At 37.2% G+C, this 20,220-nt stretch overlaps 1 protein-coding gene across 1 annotated transcript in view; it reads right to left on the reverse strand.

Annotated features, from left to right (window-relative positions):
* AGPS (alkylglycerone phosphate synthase) overlaps nucleotides 1-20,220 on the reverse strand; it is a 56,910-nt gene that overhangs the window by 17,347 nt on the left and 19,343 nt on the right. Inside the window, exons 4-13 of the mRNA XM_050899710.1 lie at nucleotides 18,552-18,672; nucleotides 18,395-18,469; nucleotides 16,610-16,681; nucleotides 14,669-14,748; nucleotides 12,363-12,443; nucleotides 8,946-9,071; nucleotides 7,277-7,385; nucleotides 6,719-6,846; nucleotides 4,001-4,052; nucleotides 1,553-1,629 (exon numbers count right to left, since the gene is read on the reverse strand). Of these exons, the coding sequence (XP_050755667.1) occupies nucleotides 1,553-1,629; nucleotides 4,001-4,052; nucleotides 6,719-6,846; nucleotides 7,277-7,385; nucleotides 8,946-9,071; nucleotides 12,363-12,443; nucleotides 14,669-14,748; nucleotides 16,610-16,681; nucleotides 18,395-18,469; nucleotides 18,552-18,672 (921 nt within the window). The remainder of the gene's footprint in view (nucleotides 1-1,552; nucleotides 1,630-4,000; nucleotides 4,053-6,718; nucleotides 6,847-7,276; nucleotides 7,386-8,945; nucleotides 9,072-12,362; nucleotides 12,444-14,668; nucleotides 14,749-16,609; nucleotides 16,682-18,394; nucleotides 18,470-18,551; nucleotides 18,673-20,220) is intronic.

Genomic DNA, 20,220 nt, shown 5'->3' on the forward strand with positions numbered 1-20,220 from the left:
AGTGTCAACTAGTAGACAAACAATACCTAGAGCATTCATCTATCAGTGAACAGTCCCAAACTACATGGAGTAAACCAGAAAGACTTTGTCCCTATTCTCTTAAGTGCTATCAGTTAAATGACTACTCTGTTCAACAAAAGAATAAATTGTTAGTCTAATGTTCTGTATTCCGATGTTTGGGGGGGTCTTTTTGTTTCTTTTTTGCTGGTTTTTTTTTATGGTTTGTTTTTTTTTTTTTCCAGGGAGCAATTCACAGATGAAGTAAGTGTAAAATGGATTTGAGTATCTTGGTCCCAGTAACACCTGCAATATCAGTCTCAGGGTTATTAAACTTGCTCCTTTCTCTACTCCTACCTCCCATCCCAGCTGGGAGTTTCTCTGAAGTAGCAGTTGCTCATATGTCAGGGCTTAGTCCCCTGGTGTATAAGAGCTCCAGACTGGTCACCAACCTGGAATCTCTGCATCAGTATTACATAGCATTTCTCTCATTTCTCCACATGTTCTTTTTCTCCTGCAGAGCTGGAAGAATTGGAACTGGCATACAACATTCCTTGGTGATGCAATATCCCAAGAAGCAGTGATGCTTGTTGCTGACTACAGAAGCAGTAGATATTGCCGACTAGGATTGTTTCAAACTGACAGCAATCTTGTTGCCAAAACCTTTACTACTTTAGATATTCCTGCACTACAGCAGATCAGGGAGAGAAGGCAAAATTTTTGGGCTATCTCAAAGCCCAAAGCAAAAGAAGTCCTAAGACACATGGCATTTTCTACTTCAGTAGCAGAAGAAAAAGCAGCAGAATCAACACCTAGCCACTGTCTCTCAAGTAAGCCCACTCCTTGAAGACACTCAATATTATCAGATCAGAATGGAATGTTTACCTCCTCCTGTCTAACAGTTATCTAAATCCAGGATGGTGCATTTTTCTACATTTGAATACCCATATTTGCAGGAACTCTCTAGTTAGCTAATTTGGAGGAAAAATCAGTAACAAGACAAATTATTTAATACAAAAGCCTAGGTGAAATCATTTTAGCACCAGATAATTCTGGATTAAAAAGGGTATTCATTGGGATGAATTCCAGAAAGACAAAAACCCCAATTTATACAGGCAATTCAAGACAAATATCTTGAAGTTCTCCCAAAATTCCAGTTCACTGTAATAACAAGGTAGATCATGCCTTGACAAAATCTGGGAGGAGGAAAAGATAGTAAAGTGTTAGCCTCGCTGCATCAGTATTAACTGATGATCAGTGGTCTGCAAGCTAGATAGATTGGTTCCAGTCTTGCCTGTCGCTGACTGACTGTCAGACACAGCACATGAATCTCATTGACAGATATGACCAGTGAGAACAGCTCTCGTGGAATAACTCTTCAAACAGATAATCTCATTTTGGATTAAACCACCTTGAGAATCTAGAGTGAACTGATACTACAATGTAGGATCTGTTACACTCAAACTCAGCTGCATTAGAGATAGTACACTAAAAAAATCTTGAATTTTATCAATAGCATGCAAAGTTCCAAACAGTATTAAACCCCAAAACTTACCTTTGTGATGTAGAATTTTTTCAGTCCATCCAAAAATGATGTAAAAATTGAAGCAACTTGTGGTTTAAGAGCATGACCTTTGGCAAAAAGTGGAAAAAGGTGTGTTAAGGCAAACAGTACTCTTAAAATTCCTACTTCAATGGGGAAATAAAAAAATAGCTTCATAGTCAAAGTTGCAAGAATCACTTGGAGCACTTTGATTATCACAATTAAAGAGACTTCTCTACTTATTGAGAAGATGACTCACGAAAAGGTTTTTATTAATTTTTTTTTTAAAAGGCATACATACAACTCTGCACAAATATTTCATCTGACACCTTAATTAAGGCTGCCCTAGTTTAGACCTTCACAAGTATATGGCACAGGGAAAATTTTAAAAGAGCACTTCATTAGTTTTTACACTACAAAACTAAGCAAAATCAGTGACCTTTTTTAAAGTTATGCCAAAACCACTGAAACCAACAGCCAAAAATGGTGCAAGTTCAGAGTTAAGCAATTTTTTCCTTAATGGTTATATAACTTGTGCAAAATTTTCTACATAAAGCTAGTAATTGCTTCCTTAATCACATACGGGGAACTAAAATTACCAGGATATATAAATGGTGTCTTGGAGTCTGTTAAATTAACATCTCTGCCTCAGGACTGGGTTTAATTGAGATTAAAGTCTTTTACTGTTTGTTCCATTGTTTTCAGTCACAAGCAACTTCTGAATTCCCATTACTGCTTCACTTTAACCGTCTTGCATCTGGCCTACATGCTGTGAGCCCAATTCATAAAAAAAGTTATGCACCATTTACATGATACTTCCTTCTAATACTTCACAAAGTATTTCCTCCTGAATAAAGCATGAACTTCAGCAATTGATTACTCTCCTTCCCTCTTCAGTAAAGAGGGACTCTCCCTGCAGATATGAACAAACCCCAAGGAGTACACCTCCAAGCACACTTAAGCAAGCACACAAAAAAGCACCAGGTAACAAAAGAACATGAATTTATTAAACCACAATCTGTAAAAACTATTGGATTTAAGCCTACTTAATAATGACTACAAGAAAAATCTATATTGACACATCTGAAACTGTTTTGCAGGTGACCGTATAAGCTGTAACCTCAGATCAAAGCTAAAAAGTAGAAAGATTTATTCAGTGTTGGGTTTAAAGCTTGTAATTGGTCAAACTTCTTCCCAATTAAAGAGAAAGAAAAATCCATCTGCCTTCTGTTGTACATGTCTGAGAGAAATAATGTAACACAAAAGAGTGACCAAAGCAAGCAGCAAGGCTTGCTGGGCTCTCAGGTCTTACAAATCCTGATCTCCTTGGTTTGAAAAACCAAGTTCAACTTTCTCAACACCATCATATTAATGCCATTTGAAGTCAAGATTCATCACTGTGGCTTCTGTCCAAAAGAAGTTTCAGAAATTGACTTGTTCAAGCAGTATTAAAATAGAGGTTTTTAAGATCAGTCACACTTCACATTTTTGTCTTCTGGGTACAATCAAACCAGCATGATCTCAGCAAGACCTTCAAGTTCTGTAAACTATTCACTTTTGGGCAGTGGAACTTTAAGTTCTCCTCGAGACTGTCTTGAGCCAGAACACATCTTTTGCCAAATTTCCTACAGTTTAAAATGACAGCTTTCCCTAAGAACTGCCCAAAAATGATTGCTCTGCATCTCTGACATTGGCCTATTTAGGTATTTGAACTAGTTGAAGTTTCACAAAATCTTTGCGTTCAGTAGTCTTCTAGTAGCTTCATTGACTTTCTATACTTAAAGCCTACAGCTTAGTTCTATTTGCGTACAGTTATGGCATTCACTACATCTGAGCTTCTTTTAAAAAGAGACAGCTCACTTTGGACAAGTATGTCATTGCCTCTCTCCCACCCAAACAATCATTGCCACATCAGAATATTTTCAAAAAAAACCCTGCTGCTTCTAAGGAATCTGTATACCACTTGTGATGCTTTTATGAAATTTAAAGGAACCAACCAACTTACCTTCAAAGTAAAGTGCCTGCATTCTGATTTTTTTTTCATACCTGACTTCTCATTAGTACTCTTAGCAAGAAAATGTTTCAAGTACTATATTGCAAAACAATCATCTCTGCTCATTTACAGCAAAATAGAGAAAGTGCCTCCAGAATTTCAAACTCTCCAGTAGACTATATGCCAAGAATGGAAAGGTAACAAAAAAATCTCATGTATTTACATGCAGAGCATGGCTCTTTACTTGTTGTAAAGACCGTTGTAGTTGATACTGTTTTCCCAGAGACAAAGGCAGGCATCTGGTTCTGACAGTACACATTATGGCACTATCTGGAGTTTGAACTTCAGGTTCATTACCTTCTTTGTCTAGTTTTGAACAAAAGAATTACCACGTAAAACAGACTCAACCTACTAAAAACCAAAACTCTTGGAAACAAGTATTCGTCCAAAAAGATCTACATACTTACCAAACTGAAACTGTGCATTGTCGACAAGGCGAATTGATGCAGGAGCACATCTCTTGGGGGCAAAGTTCAGGTAGTTAGAGGGAGGAAGAATAAAAAGATTATGTACACAGTTTTGCTGAAATTCATGACAATCAAATTTTCATTTAAAAGTAGCACACAAGAAAGCACACTGATACCAGAGACCTACAGCCGCCATCATCATTGAAAAAGGGTGACTATAAGCTTGTTTTCACTTTAATAGCAACATCTATTAGGTATGTCTAGATATAATGCATTGAGAATTTTCAGTTTAACCTCGAGCCAACACAGGAATAGCCCAAAGACCTTTGACCTTCAAGTACTGAGTGTTGTTCCAAATTGCCATATGCACTAAAGATGCCATACTTGATTAGAATATCGAGCTTATGTTGCTATGTAATCAAAGATACACGTACATTACAAATCCATTGAAAAAGTCTAATTGTTGTGGGTTAACCATGGCAGGAAGCTAAGCACTACACAGCTGCTCACTCACTCCCCCCCAGTGGGGGAGGGGAGAAAATCAGAAGGGCAAAGTGGGAAAACTCATGGGTTGAGATGAAGACAGCTTGATAAGCAAAATGAAGAAAACACCCACCAAAGAGTGATGCAAAAAGCAATCAGTTACCACCAGCTGACCAATATCCAGCCAGTCCTCAAGCAATAGCAACCCCTGGAAAACTCTCCCCTCCAGTTTTATTTCTGACCATGATGTTATATGGTATAGAATATCCCCTTGGTCAATTTGGGTCAGCTGTCCCAACTGCGTTCCCTCCCAGCCTCTTGTCCACTCCCAACCTACTTGCTGGTGGGAGGAGAGTGAGAAATGGAGAAAGCCTTGACACTGTGTACACACTGTTCAGCAATAGCTAAAACATTGGTGTGTTAACATTGTTTTGGTCACAAGTACAAAACAGCACCATACGGGCTGCTATGAAGAAAATTAACTCCATCCCAGCCAGAACCAGTACACTAATGCTCTGCCATCAGACTGCAATTAAAATCTGTATCTGGGTCCAATCTAGATTCTGCACTGTACAGAAAACAGAAAACCAGTAAGAACAGCTGCCTTTAATTAGGCAAGCTTCTGGCCATACATATGGCTACATCATGTAATCTGTGATGGCCATATCCAGTCACAGAAATGTATGGCCAGAGGAACATGACAAAGCCTGAATTTTAGGCTAGTCTTCACCTAATTACATGGATATGGAAGTGCTCCTCTATCGCTTCATTTGACATGTTCACCCTCCATCATATCATTAATATATATTTGGTCACACGATAGGAAGAAAGAACATGAACTAAGATAGCTCACCAGGCAGATTGACAAAAGAAGGCTGGATGAGTGGTTTTAAATAAGACCAACCCACCCACAACCTGCAGGTTGGTTATTCTTACATTAGACCAATACAGACAAGAAACAGCTTTTCAGATAGCAATCATTGTAATTACTACCAAGATTGACACTAGGGGCAACAGAAGAGAAGAGTAAGTAGTTCAGGCCCAAGTAGTGAAACAGCACCAACAGAAGCTTAGAAATGGAGCAACACTAAGTGGCTAATAGTGCCTTTTTTTCTTCTTCTAACTAAGCCCACAGCTAGGGAAAAGACACTAGTTCCATAATTGACTTAATGTTGATCAGTCAGTCATATGATTAAGCATTCCCAAACAGTCTGCTTCGGTACCTTTAACAGGAAGAAAAAGCACTAGCAGTAGAAGCATGACAGAAGAACTGGCAAGTGTTGCTGACTAGCATATACATGTCATTCACATACTAGTTTGAACATCTGGCTTGGAACATTAAGTCATTAATTTAGACCAATCACCGGAAAAAATGTAAAGCTGTGGTTAGTTTGGAATTAAAACATTTCTGAAATTACTTCCCCAATTCAGGGTATATTCCACCATTCACAGAAATTATTTGATACGTCTTGCACAGAGCAAAGAAAAGTTAGTCTAAGACAGTGAAGAAAGAGGCTAGCCAGTGTAAGATTTGCTTGAAAGCATAGCCATGAGGAAAAGCGTTACACGATTTGGATACCCATGTCTGAGTTTTGCTACCTGAAACCATCTGACCACACTATTCAGAAGGCTCTATTTAAACACTACAGCATAAGCACAATTCCACTTCAAAATATCCAGCTCACCTGAACATGTCACTGTGCTTCAGGAAGTGTTCTCTAAACACAGGCCATATCCTTCCATTGCATCACTTTTGTTCCTTTGTCGCTTCAGAGCCATAAATCCAACTGCCTTTTACTTGTATGCTACAACTTAATTCCTTTAAATACTGTTTAAAGTATTTAGGACTTTATTGATGGTGTTTATCCTATATGTTATCCTATAAATGATAAAGGACTATCCTTTTACATAGTCCTCAATTAATCTGAGGATAAAGCTCTCCGTTGAAGGAGATGCAAAGCCAAATTTTCTGTGCTGAGGTACAAAAATAACTCCCACTGAAAAAAAGCCATCAAAAGGCACATCCACAATTTGGCTCAGAATATCAAGCAAATTCAGAACATGCTCAATCCTCAATTTCATAATTTCCAAAAGCCTCATGGACCATATACACTTACGAGGTTCATATTATCTCAAATTCTTGGTTATCAATTGCCAGAAATATTAGAGCATCAGCATACCCCTAGTGCTAGAATCTGTGTTCTTGAGTGAAGTCAATATCCAGCTTTTCTTTACCTGCTTTGCCACTTCCCTTAAGCAGGCCACCCCTCGTTCAAAGTTGGGGAAGACCACAGAGCCATACTTCTGGTATTCAGGGATGGGGCGAATCTTTATTGTAACTTCAGTAACCACTCCAAGAGTTCCTTCAGGAAAAAAGAAAAACTGAGTACAGTGTTGCAAGACGTACTTCTTGCAAGTTACCCAACTTAACAGCTGTTTACCAGGACATTGTAAGTTAACATAAATCAGAAATGCCAAAAATTCAGTATTGCAGTAGTAGGTGATTTATTCCTGACTATTTACATGGTGAATTCTTACAAGATATCCTCTCAATCATGATGTTTGTTACTAGACTTGTGGGCTAACTCCACAGATCTGTTTTAAGCACTGTTCAGAGTTGCTTAACTTCACAGTCCTAATTAAGGTCTCAAGGTACTATCCTAACACAAGAAATTCATGCCTGCATAATGCCACCCATAGACACACTGGAAGCCACCGCTTTAAAGATGCTCAAATCAAGCCATTACAGAAGCTGAATTAAGATGCAGTTACATGAAATTACTGTGTTTATACCTTCAGATCCCATAATGAAGTGATGGATATCAGGTCCTGTTGACATGCGAGGTACTTGACAGTTTTTTTCTACTATTCCTCTTGGAGTTACCATTTTTATATGAATCACCTGTTTAAACAATATGCAATGACTATAAATACTAGCATTAAGCACAGATATTTTTTGTATGAGATTTATTTTCTACAACATGTATATTAAGCTTGATACAGTTCAGCTTTGTAGACTTTAGACATTCTGTAGGCAGCTCCAAGAACTTTTGGGATAACCTGAGGACTGTTACTAACAGTTATTTCTAACACAGCATGGTTTGCCCACACAACAGATTGTTTCCAGTTCTATGCCAAATCAAATCAGCTATTGGCTACATGCAGGCAATACAAGTTAAAACTGTTTTGCTTCCCAGCATAGACAGTACTTGAATACTAGGATTTTAATCCAGAATATACATAGTACTTCAGAGGAAAAAAGTGAGGGTTTAAGTTTTGCTTAAGTTTTGCTTTAGAACTGCTGCTTGATAAAGCTAATATAATTCAGTCATCAGTTGCTACAGAAATTTCTATTACGAGGAAAGACAGAAGTAAGCTTCGTGAACTAGATTATCAGTATTAAATCTGCCATAAGACTGACACATATGCAAGGCTAGAAGGTTGTTTTTTAAAAATATTTTTCAATGTTTTTGCTTCCAGCTTTATTCATGTACATGCAATAGAGAGCCCGGATATTTTTTTTAATCCTTTGTTCAATTATTTTATACCAAGGAAAGGTGGGTTTTGGATTTTAGTGAAGCAAAATTACTGAATTTCAACTAATGGCTTTAAAACTTTCAAGCTAAGTAATTTTCATCCTGCTCTGAGTTGTTCCAGAATTTCATTATATGCATTTTACAAACTGTTGATTCTGCATTAAGTGGATTTTAGGCAGCTTATATAACACACAGTTTCTAGATATAAAGTTTCCTCAGAAGGTAAACACTTCCCTGAAGCTTTCTCACTGTGCCATTTTGAAACTCATGAACTGTTCTGAATCAATTTTCAATCCTATTTCCTCCTAATGAAAATTTCAGGAGCTGTTTTAGTCTGAAGTTATGCTTCCATGATAGAAAAGCCTTCTGCTTCACATCTCCCAGTACAAGCAAAACTACACCATTCAGTACCACTTCAGGCAGTAGGGGACAGATGACACTTTGTAAGTGGTCAATTAGATCAGCCTACTGATTTGAAAAAACTACTAGCCTAGGAGGAGGTAGGAAGGTAAAAAGAGCTAGCTTGCTGTCAGAGTTAAATGATCCAACTAGACAACTTCACAAATGCACAGCAGGAAGGAGAGAACATGGGCCTTTTGGAATCACCCTGAAAGTTTGACAGGATTATTACACTGGATTAATAGAGAGCACAAAACAGTGGAAGAAGGCACCAGAGTCAGGACAGGGTAACAATCCCTTAAGCTAGCCAGTGAGTACCAAAATGAAATTGACTTTTACATCAGTGATAAGTATTATTAGCACTAATACCAAAAGCAAGCAAACAAGCATTTCAGTCAAGAGTTGATGCCAAAACTGTATCACTTAAGAGAACCGCAATTTACTATCCCTTTTCCCTCTCATTGTGAGTTATTATAAAAGTTAAACCTCCAAACAGAATAATTAGAAAAATTATTAGAACTATTTACCAGATCTTCAATGTTTCCATAGATGTTTTTTTTCATGCCTGATGCTCGTGTTGCTACCCATCCTCCTAGTGAACTGAACTCCATGGAGTCTGGTTCATGGCCTGTACAGAAGCCACTTTCAGCAAGCTAAAGAAAGGAAAAAAAAATACATTCTACAGAGCCTGCATTTGCTTAGTACTCCAAGTCTCAATATTCTAGGGTTTGGTTTTTTTAAAAATAAGTACCCTGACCACACACCCATTTATTCAGGCACAAGTTTTGTCTTTGATATGTAAATGAAATGCAAATTGATTCTTCTTCTACTGTGCATACACTGTGCTACATATCAACCTATAATACTCCTCCCCCATGTTTTAAAACTAACACCTCTACTGTTCATAAGGTGCGAATTCAAATACATATGGAAAAAAAATAACTAAGTAACCGCCAACTTTGCACAAATGCTGCCAATAAATAAGGCACTTAATCTCTTGTTCTTTGTATCCTAACGTGATATGCAGCAGGTCTGCAGAAACGGTGAGCAAATTGCCTGTACTTAATTCTCTCAAGGAGTGATGTGTTTTAATATACAGCCATCTGGTTGGGCTTCCTGTATGCAATGCTGTCAACTATTTGTGATGCAGATCACGCATTCCTGTACATTAAGTAGTCACTTGTTTCTCATTTTTCTGTATTAGCTTGGTTTTGCCATCTGCACAGCACCTGAGGTTGATTGGATGTCCTCAGAACTGCAACACCAAAGCTGTCGGACAGGAAGAATTAAAGACCCAACAGTCTCACATTAAGTGATAACTGTGTTAGTTATCACTCGAGATGATCAATTTGCACTGACCAACTGATAACAATCCAGTTGGACATAGGTATTTAAGTATATCACATAATGTGGATCATTAACTATGTTCTGTTGTACAAAGTGGTTCTAACTTAAATGATTGAAAGTCACTTCTGTGTAATGTCTATGGTGATTCATCTAGCTCCTGGTCCTCTCTCATACCAGAAGAGCTTGTGGCTTTATATGCTTACTGGTTATACATTAGGGAAGGGCTGGAGCCTGCACCCTCCTCATTCCCCAAGATGACAAGAAATTTGCTTCAGTCACAACTTACCGATTTCTACAAGCTGTATAAACACAAGCATAGCAGAACACCATGCTTTTGAAAATTTGTAACTAGACCAAGTGCTTTGTACATGCACAGTCAAACTCCTTGAATGCTGTTGTATAAACAGTATGTGCTAAGAGCACTTACAGGACAGGGGAGAGACTATGCTATGTACTTTGCAGATGCAAGAGACAGCCTCATCCAGATAATATGAGCATGTACTAGCTTTTCCTATAGAATCATGATCTGATTGATAATGCTTATTACAAAAAACAATATCAAATATTGTTCTACCTTAATTATCCTTTTGTCACCTTTAGTCCTCATCTATCAGCTATTATTCCATATTCTGTTCTGACAAAAACAAGTAACTTGAGGCTTCTCTATAGAGCCCACTAATATCTGGAGTTCTCATCCCACAGAAAATAGCGTCTTAATCACACTAGAGTCACTAGCTAAGATAGACAAATGTGTGAAGTGTACATTAATTTCGAATGCCTCATTGTAACACTTACAGCCTAACTTTTGTCAAATATCACGTTTTTCCAAACCTGTTATTGGTTTAGAATTCAGCTCTTTATTTTAGTTACTGTTATAAGGTTCACGGTATCTGTAAATGAGGAACACAGTAAGAGGCACCAAACCTCTTCACTACAACATAATTCCTAGATAATGCTGGTAAAGTCTCTTAAGGCAACAAAAGTTGGATTAGCCTCCAATCCAAAGCTTACTTAATACTAGCAAGTTGCAAACCAAACCAAAAAACCCCTTTCAAAGAGTTTCCTCTTTGCACAGTCCAAATGTATATCTGCATTCTACCTGTACTTCAGTGGAAGTCTGCATTGGCATTAACTATAATATTAAATCATAGTTATGCTCAGATTGTACTACACAAAACAAGCACAACTTGGAGTCCTAGCTTTAATCACATCCCATTTGCTAGTAATACTGGAATTCCAGTACATGTAATAAGAGTTTTTAAAATATATATACACACACACGCTTTAAGTAGATGATCTGATTCGTGTTCTTTGCACATTGAAGGAATTGCACAGAAGTCCTCGCATGCTCGAAGTCACTCCCTATATTAAAAACCTTTGTACGAATACTAGTTTATATTCAATATTGAACAAATTGACAACCAGTACTCTTTTCATAGTCAAAAACCTGATTGAAAAACGTTTTTTGATCAAAAATACTAAAAAAGAATAACTGCAACAGTTATGTCAGCTCATAAGAGTGATAAGCAGCAAGGGAATATTGTCCCTTACTCTAAGTGAAAGGAAAAGTAGCAGCATTTAAAGGATAGATAATAGTGAAATAACAAACTACTACCCTAGAAAAACGTCATTTAAATGCAGAGAATATTCTCTTTGCATTTTAATTCCAAGCTTCAAAAAAACAGATCTGGAAAGGTTAAAATATTACATCAAATGATAAAAGGAAAATAAAATAAGAGGCAGGAAAGGCCATCTTTCCCATCATAAACAGCTCTGTTAGTCAAGTATGACAAGTTGTTTTCTTCTAAAAAGTGGTCTGGAAAAAAAGTTCAAAAACCCTTCAAATCTCTGCATATTTGTAAAGTGCATTTAGGCACTAAGAAAAGTTTAGACAACATTTAGATATCAAACAAGTCAAGTCCTAGAATTTTTTTTTTAAATAATTAGAACTGCACATCCTGAAGAATACTAACAAACATCCACAACTTGCTTGATTATAGAGGAGCACTGAGAAAGACCCTGAGAGGGCTGCTGTGGCTCATCTGATAAACTGCAATTAAAAGCCACTAGAGGTCACTTTGAAGGTGATCTAAACTTCCACTGGACTCTTGGTTTGGGCAACTCTCCATCACTTCTGCTACTCTCCTGTAGCTGACCTTAAGAAGCAGCAACAACAGCACATCTGTTATATGCTCTAACCTTTCTGAGGAAAACTACCTCTGGGCAAAATAACTAAAATATACATCACAAAATGATAATTTGAACTTTTCCTGGTAATTGGTACCAAGTGTCATGCTTTGCAACTACAAGGGTGTATCTAAGGTCTGAAACAGAAAGCACAGCATTACATCCTATGAATTGTCGACTTATTACTATAATTGTATTTTGTGGCTAGAGCTGAAAAGAAAGAGATTTTAAAATGTTCATCAAATACAGCATTCAATGTGATATCGTTCATAGCCATGCATATAATGCTTACCACACCAGTCTGCACGAAACCACACAAGAATTAAGCTAGAATTCAATGATTTAGACAAGACGTGAGGAACAGCTGAGAAAAATATGGAGAAATACTAGATGCTTGACAAGTTAGATACCTGTTTTTCCAGATCTTGTCCAACAATGCCAGCTTCCACACAAGCTGTTAAGTTTCTCTCATCTATCCAGAGAATCCGATTCTGTTGAAAAGCCAATCAAAACTAAGAATCAGTGTTAAAGATTTTTGTTTATTTCCTTCCCTAATGCTATAGGATCAACATGCTTGGTCATACAGTTTACTATTAATACAACTCCAGTTATTACAACAGTGGAAGCTGAGCCCCCTCACTCCCTCAAACAGCTACACAACAGATTACAATTTATGAAGTCACCACTATACGAGTAACATACTTATTAGTCAATTTATACTAGGAATGTTTACAGAAACAATGCAGAAAAGCCAGAAAGAATTAAGTCAAAACTCTTACAGAAGTTAAGCAATACAGTGATTTTCAGAATTAACATGATTGAAGGTGCCTGAACCTGACTATCTGCACATTAAGTATACACAAAGAAAAGTATTCTTAAACATACTCCATGGGTTAAATAGACTGCATTCAGTTATTCCAGTTCAGCTGTTGGATTTTGACACAGTAAGCTAGAAGCAAGATATACTGCAGGATGTCAGAGTATGTACGTACTTTAGAAATTTAAGATACTTGGAAGGATTATATCATTTTATCTCATGAGACACTCACTGTCCCTTCAGTATATTCTACTAAACAGAAAAGTAGTGAACACTACAAGTTACATGGTGCACTAAGCACAATTGTCAATGAGGACAATTCACATGAAGGAGAAACTTAACAAATATGGTTTTAGCTTTGTTTATAGTAAGGACACCACAGAAGCTTCAGCTTCAACTCTTCATTCTTAAGTACACTTCTGGTGTACTTCTATAATTTTGTGTATTAATATTGTATAGAAGGAGAACAGCTCTAACTTCCCTTTACCTTGATTTTTCAAATGACAAAAATGTGGACATCCTGTAGTCCAACTTAAACTATGCTTTAAAGCAACTGTCTCCCCTCACAGCGTCTGGACTAATTATTCAAAGCCAGCTATTTCAGCTTTCAGACACCTTCAGTTTCAACATAAACTGCTTAAATGATCCAAGACACTTATGTAAATCAGTTTTCATGCAATATAGACCTTACATATAAAATGAAGATACCCATTAAGCATCTATTAAAATAGTAAAGCTTAGCCAATCATCTTAACTGCTCTGACACACCCAGGTTTTAACTCTGACAATGCTTCTTTTCACCTTAATTTCCTCATTTTTCCTCCTCATTAATGATTACAAGAATTGGCTGGCAGAGTCATTCAAGACACAGGAAAGTGGTCTACTTTCTGACTTGCTGTATACTTACATATCTAGCTGACACAAAAGCATGATAATAAGTTAACCACATTCCTTTCCCACCCCCAAACCAGACAGAAGTCAAAGCTGTAGGCTATGAATCAATGAGTTCAAATGAAGACCTGAGTCAGTATTGTACTCTTTGGATTTCATTCTGTATAGACACACGAAGAGCTTCCTTCAATATGCAACTACCACCTTTGCAGAAGAAATCACTTTGTAGCCAGACACACTGAGAAACAACAAGTTTAACTGAAGCACCACTGACTGAGTAGAGAAAATGGAGCCAAAACCCAGGTCTTACCTTCACGGCTAAAGGAGTTAAGAAGCTCAGCAGGTGCTCAGAGGCAGTAGAGCCTTACATCAAAGATACAGAGCTGTTTCTGAAGCATCTCATTATCATGTAGTCATAAAACTATCATTTTAAAAGTATAAAGCTCCTTCATAATGGAAACATGAAAACTAGCACTAAATTTTACAGAACTTCATTTCTAGACTGCCATAAAGCTATGAACTTCACATTCTCAAGATGCTATCTACACAAAAATCTAGTTTTTTTTCCTTAAAGTTGATCCTCCAAGTTGATTTATAGATATCAGGTCACCTTACCAACCTTTGCTTTAAGTATTTTTAAGTCTGCAAAAACTAATGAAATTTGCAATAACAAATAACTTCCTCCTAGCCTTTTATTTAACCTCAGATACAAGTTCCAATATAGAAGAATAGTAGCTTCCTCTGATTTTCACTTAAAGCTGCTATAAGAAGGCTTAACAGTGATTTTTCTTATTAAATACATACAGGTCATATGAAGTAGTACAGGGCTAACATCAGCCACATATCACAAACCGAAGGAGTACCAATTTAATCATGCATGGTACAGATTAATACTTCCATCCCTACTTTATTCTTGCAAAGAAAGAAATGTCATTCTCTAGTGATCACCATTCAAAGTAACTGTAGGATAATTTAAAAAAATAAAAATAAAAAAATTGAGACACATACCATTTGTGATGTATCCAGTGAGACAATTGTTCTTTTTTCTTCTTCAGGACATTCAAGGGCACTAGAGACACTCGTCCCTCCTGCAAATATGGAAGTGACACCGTGATCATAAAATTCTCAGGTAGCTTTTCTTCACATACCATCCCTCTCTCCCTCTTTTCTGATACTGAACTTAAAGTAAGATCACTGAAGTTAACTGTTTGAGGCTAGTGATTAGCCTTTTAAGGCTGTCCCTTCTGCCAAACTGGGTTTCACAAAATCAAGGCAGCATTGGAGCTGACAATGCTTTAACAGCACTTGATAACAAACCATGAAATTCTGTGACCATCTCAACTGCTTCTGTTAGGTCCAGAATAGAGTTTTAAAACAAGGAAGGATAAGAAATAACAAAGCCATCCAACAAACAGATAGCTATGGTTTCTATATATTCTTTAGAGATCGCTATGGAAGTCACTACACTTCTACCTAGAAAGCTGGTTTAAGAAGTCTACCTAATACCGGAATGCAATACTTATCTGAAAGCAAGAAAGAAACTGAAAGGGTGTAACTATAAAAAAATGGACAAAACCAAGTGTCAAACTTCTCTGGAGGTTTCTAATATATCTTTATAGGATGTCACAGAACAGCCTCCAAGAAGCCTTTGACTTCTCAAAGACTACAAAAGCCAGATGAAAAGAGAGACCAGGATGCTAAAGAGATCCACAGCAAGCTACCAGAAGAACAACCAATGGCAAGTACAGTGCCAACTAATAAAACTCTCCAAGAGCAGTAAAGCCCGTCACCTTTGTTTCCAATGATAGGAAAGGTGGCATTTTCCTTAAATACCAACCCCTATAGTAACATCTCCAGAAGTTGACCGTAGTTCAGTATAAACAGACTTGGAAAACAATCTGAAGATCTTTCTGTATCCTGGTCAGTGAACAAGAGAGTCAGTATTGCTGCTTTCAGCTACACCAATTTACCAGTACCAAAGGTGACTTGTAGCAGTCTTACAGCTCTCCAGATGTATCTGGCAAGGGTAAGAGTGTTTTAGGGAGACACCAGCTCCATTAGTTTGGTATTGTCTTCCAGTGACATGCTCATCTTCTCAAATAGTAAGTGTCCTTCCTACAGGGGCTACACTGCTACAGCATAAGCAAGTACCAAGTCAAACACACAGATTTATCCCACAGAATTAAGAGTTCTTGACAAAAAGCTTCCCACAGAATGAGCTCATAAAAGCCAACATCCCATGTTCCTTGAGCTCTAAGTCAAAACAAGGTAGCTTACCACTCTACTTCAGCAGGCTTAGAGGAAAAAGCATCCACGATTAAAAACCTGAAGTCTTCTAGAAATTCTTTACGCCAAGAAGAACACAGATTATACAGGCCTTTACCTGTACTCTGTACCTGGAACATTTCCTGAAAATCCCTTGCCACAGGAGTCTCTCCTCTAACTTTCAAAATGAACAATGTCTAAACGGAGATTAGAATTCTAGTTAATGATTTTGCAGTACGGTGTCTGACCACAATCCTCCCTGGACCTATGAGCTTCAACAGTACAACAAAAAACCTAATTTATACATGTTTGTGGGAACAGAGCACAAGTAATGCATCCAAAGCCATGATACCTCCGACACAGATATTTGAATCTCTTGACTTATTTCCTAGAAGACTTCCAAGGCACAGAGGTAGACTTCAGCTTCATATAATCACTCCTCTTGCACATTCAATATTCAAGGTGTTGACATACTTTTAATGACTTCCACTAAACTGAATATAGCAGCTTTTAATACTGCAAGATCACAAAAAAATTAAGACCACACTTAAAATGCTACTAAAAAAGTCTAACTATTGAATGATTAGTACAATATATTACTAAGATCACATATTTAAATTGAATTCAAGTAGAATACATTTTCACTAGTAATGTTAAACAGATTTGAGATTTCATAACACTTACCACCAAATGGTATTATGCAGAGATTGTGTTTGCAGGCTAATTCCACAATTTTAACTACGTCTTCATGGCAAACTAAAGAAGTCCAAAACAGTTAAACAGGATTTGTGCTTAGTACTGTAAATTGTGCTTAGTACTAAATATTGCAGTCTGAATAAGCAGCAGCTCCTTTTCTGACACCAGCAAGGAAGACATTTCAAAGAGTTAGGCACTAAATAAGAGCTGGGCTCAGAAGTATCAGAGTTCCAGAGCAAAGTTTAGACCTGAAACAATTCTACATTTGAAGAACTAACTACAATCTTAGTCTCCTGCCCTACTCATGGATTGAGACCTCCTGCAAATTCTCAGGGCAAGATAGGCTACCAAACAGTTAAAAATTAATCTAGGTATCTTGGAGAACAAATCAAGTTCAAAGCTTTTATTGAAAATAGGCTGCCCAATTTATTTTAAAGTGAGAAATAAGTCTATTCTGAGAGCTGAAGAACACATCTTTTTCTTCCTGGCTGACATTGTTTCGAAAGTAGAGTTGCTGGTGAAATTTACTTTTTCAGAATGCATTCTGTATCTGGTCAAAGAGGGAAGCAGAAATGCTTGTGCACAGGCAAGGAAAAGGATCAAAAAAAGATCAAATACAGTGCGTACATGAGTTCGTGCAAACAGCAGAGAATGAGCAGGACTGAATAAATAGGCTTACAAACTCTGGCTACTTTGCTCTTGCCGTACAGAGCAGCTTTAAACAAAGGTAGTCAATCATTTTATTTCAGTTGCTTTTGGAGCTGCACAAAATAAAGCTGTGGCAAGTGCTGTTCATAGTCACCAGTGCTGTCATGTCAGTACCTGTCCTCAAGTAACAAGATGCATCTTATAGTGCCTCTTTTTATGCTTCCCATATGTGATTTTTTTCCCCTAAATAAAGGAAGCAAAACTGAGCTAAGACTAAGTTCTTATCAGAAATTCTGGAGTTTCTAATGCAGTGCAGCTATCAAAGTATCAGAAAGAGTTATAAAAGGTAAGGAAAGAGTTGGATTCATACAGCTGAACAGAAATTGACAGGTACTTGGATCAAATGACTTTTTGGTTAGCTACTGAAGAATGGCACATGGAAAGTAGTTCCTAGTGACCAGAGAAACGTGACTCAAATAGAAAGTTCACACAAGCGTGCAAATAAAGTCGTATCAGTTTAAGTATTTGTATCTTTCTACTACATAGAAGCAAGCATATTTTCTGCTACATATTATCTACAACAGCATTAGTTATTACTCTAAAGTCGGCCTAGCCTGCACTCAGATTGCACTGCTCTTTCTTCAAGTCAATGATCCTTTGTAAAGGGTTCTGATAGGAGTTACAGGTGTTATACTTTTCTTATTAAGTACAGCACGTCATAAAACAAAGTTATTTAATACAGACATTTCACTACCCTTCTACCATCATGTACTCCTTTAAAAAACAAGATTTAGACTGCCCTTTAGACAACTATTTTTGGTGAACACACAAGTTCAAATTACACTGTGGTTACTTAAGTCATGAATTCAGCTGTCAACAGAAACTTCAGCTATATTTAATAATAAATTTGACTTCCCCACGAAATGATGGGATTTCACAGGCACAACCTGCAATCCAGATGTTAAACAATCATGATTACCATTCATGAGAAAACTCCTTCAGTTTCTGTAAAGACAAGTGAAGTCAGTGAACCAAGAGACAGCTTCCCCATGACAAGCAAGCACAGGAGTTTAGTAGACAATGGCCTCCCAGATCAGAAGGGAGAATAAGACAATTAAAGCTTACCAGGCCATACAACTATATCAGGAATTCGCTTAAACATTCCTTCCCTGAGTACAAATATCTCATGTAGGCAGTGACCTGAAATACAAACAATAAAGTTAACAAGTTCAAACAAGGAAGCATCGAAAGCAGCACAGTTACATAAATTAAGTTCTCTTACCATGAGCTCTGAATACCCTATCTTCTGCATCCTGTGAATATGAGATTTTAGTGGCTCTAAGATCCTGAAGAAATTCTTCATTTACAATGGATGGAGGTACATCATTAACATTTAAAGATGCCTACAATACAAGAAAATAAGTTCATTAAAGATAGCTCACTCTTACAGCATTTCTGTACAACAGAAATAGTAAAACCAAGTTAACACTAACTGATACCCAAACACAACTATTCAAGATCAGAAATACAAAAGTGCTCTTCCTCATCTTCAATCACTGATCCCACTTGTCCTACCTGGTACTCAGCTGACTAGATGCACACAGGAAGTTTTATTTCAGTAGCACATTCTTACCTTTTTTCCTCCTGATAAATTTGGAGAAATGCACTAGCTTATGAGTGCATACTGAACAAAATACTTTTTTAAAGACTTCAAGATCCAAGAAAAACAGCTGCCTGAACAGAACTAGAGACCCTCCTGTTGATAAAGGAGACTGAAGGCAAAAATTCCTTTTTGACTATAAATTCCTCCTCCAATACAGAGAAATACATGCTAAAGCCACTACCCACTCTGCAAATTCTTCTACTTACAGTTCTGTTTCTACCAACCTCCCCTCCTCCTGTCATGTACCGGAAGTTAAACCCATCTCGGACCAAAGCCTAGTCCAAAGCAAGGCAAAACCAAGTTTGACTGATATAATGTAACTGGCATGCTTTAAGTAGACCTCACACATCAGAAAGACTTTATAAAATCCATGTTCAGTCATGAACATACAGGTGTTTCCAGAAAGCCTCTAGCTAGAAGTCCTGATCAACGCCTTGGAAAAAAGTTTTTCTTTCAAAGAAACTACACTGGACATTTTGGCTTACCAACAGGCCTTGAGTCAAGGTCTGTAAGTCCAGAGGGAAAACCCCTGCTTAAGGTTTTCTAACAACCCATTCTTCCAGGTCCTTACGACATATGTCTTGTATGGTATTCTTATGGCTTCTCAAAATGCAGACCTAGGCACTTAATTATCTTCTCTAAAGTCCACTTTAGATATCAGGCACAAAAAAAACGTAGTTCACGTGTTGACTTTTTAAACCCACTTAGCGAATGACGATTCTTTACAGGATCCACTTCCAAAAAAAAAATAAGATCTTTGTAGACATTAAGTGTAATGCTTTTAAGTGCTTTGATGGTTCCAAAAAACCAACATGCTTTTTTTTTTTCCCCCTTAAAAATTAAGCCAATAAATTCATTTATACTTTTCCATGGGTAATCTCCCTAAAGGGTTACGCCTTCTATTACAAGTGGCCTCTAATTAAGGAGTTCTTTAATTAGATATAAAGTTTGTCTTATGACTAAAAACTAAGTTCTCGACTTCAACTCTTATTTTGAAAGAAAAATGTTGTTCAAGAATCTTATTTCTAGTTAACAAAGTCCCTCAAGTTTGAGAGCAGGAGAACTGAAAATTTTTCACTACCACTTCTTTTATTTTAAATACACTCTTAAAAATCAGGAGTTGCACAAAAATTAGTTAAAACATAGCGCAGTGCTTTCAAACTTCTATCATTAAAACCTTGCCGGCAAATTAACCAACATCACCTTGAACTCAAATAGAAGAACATGCTTGCAATTTTGTTATAAAGCTATCAGGAAAGACTACAGACTGCCTAATGATACAAGAAAG

The sequence above is a fragment of the Gymnogyps californianus genome, chromosome 7, assembly GCF_018139145.2.
Source record: "Gymnogyps californianus isolate 813 chromosome 7, ASM1813914v2, whole genome shotgun sequence".
NCBI classification, from domain to species: domain Eukaryota; kingdom Metazoa; phylum Chordata; class Aves; order Accipitriformes; family Cathartidae; genus Gymnogyps; species Gymnogyps californianus.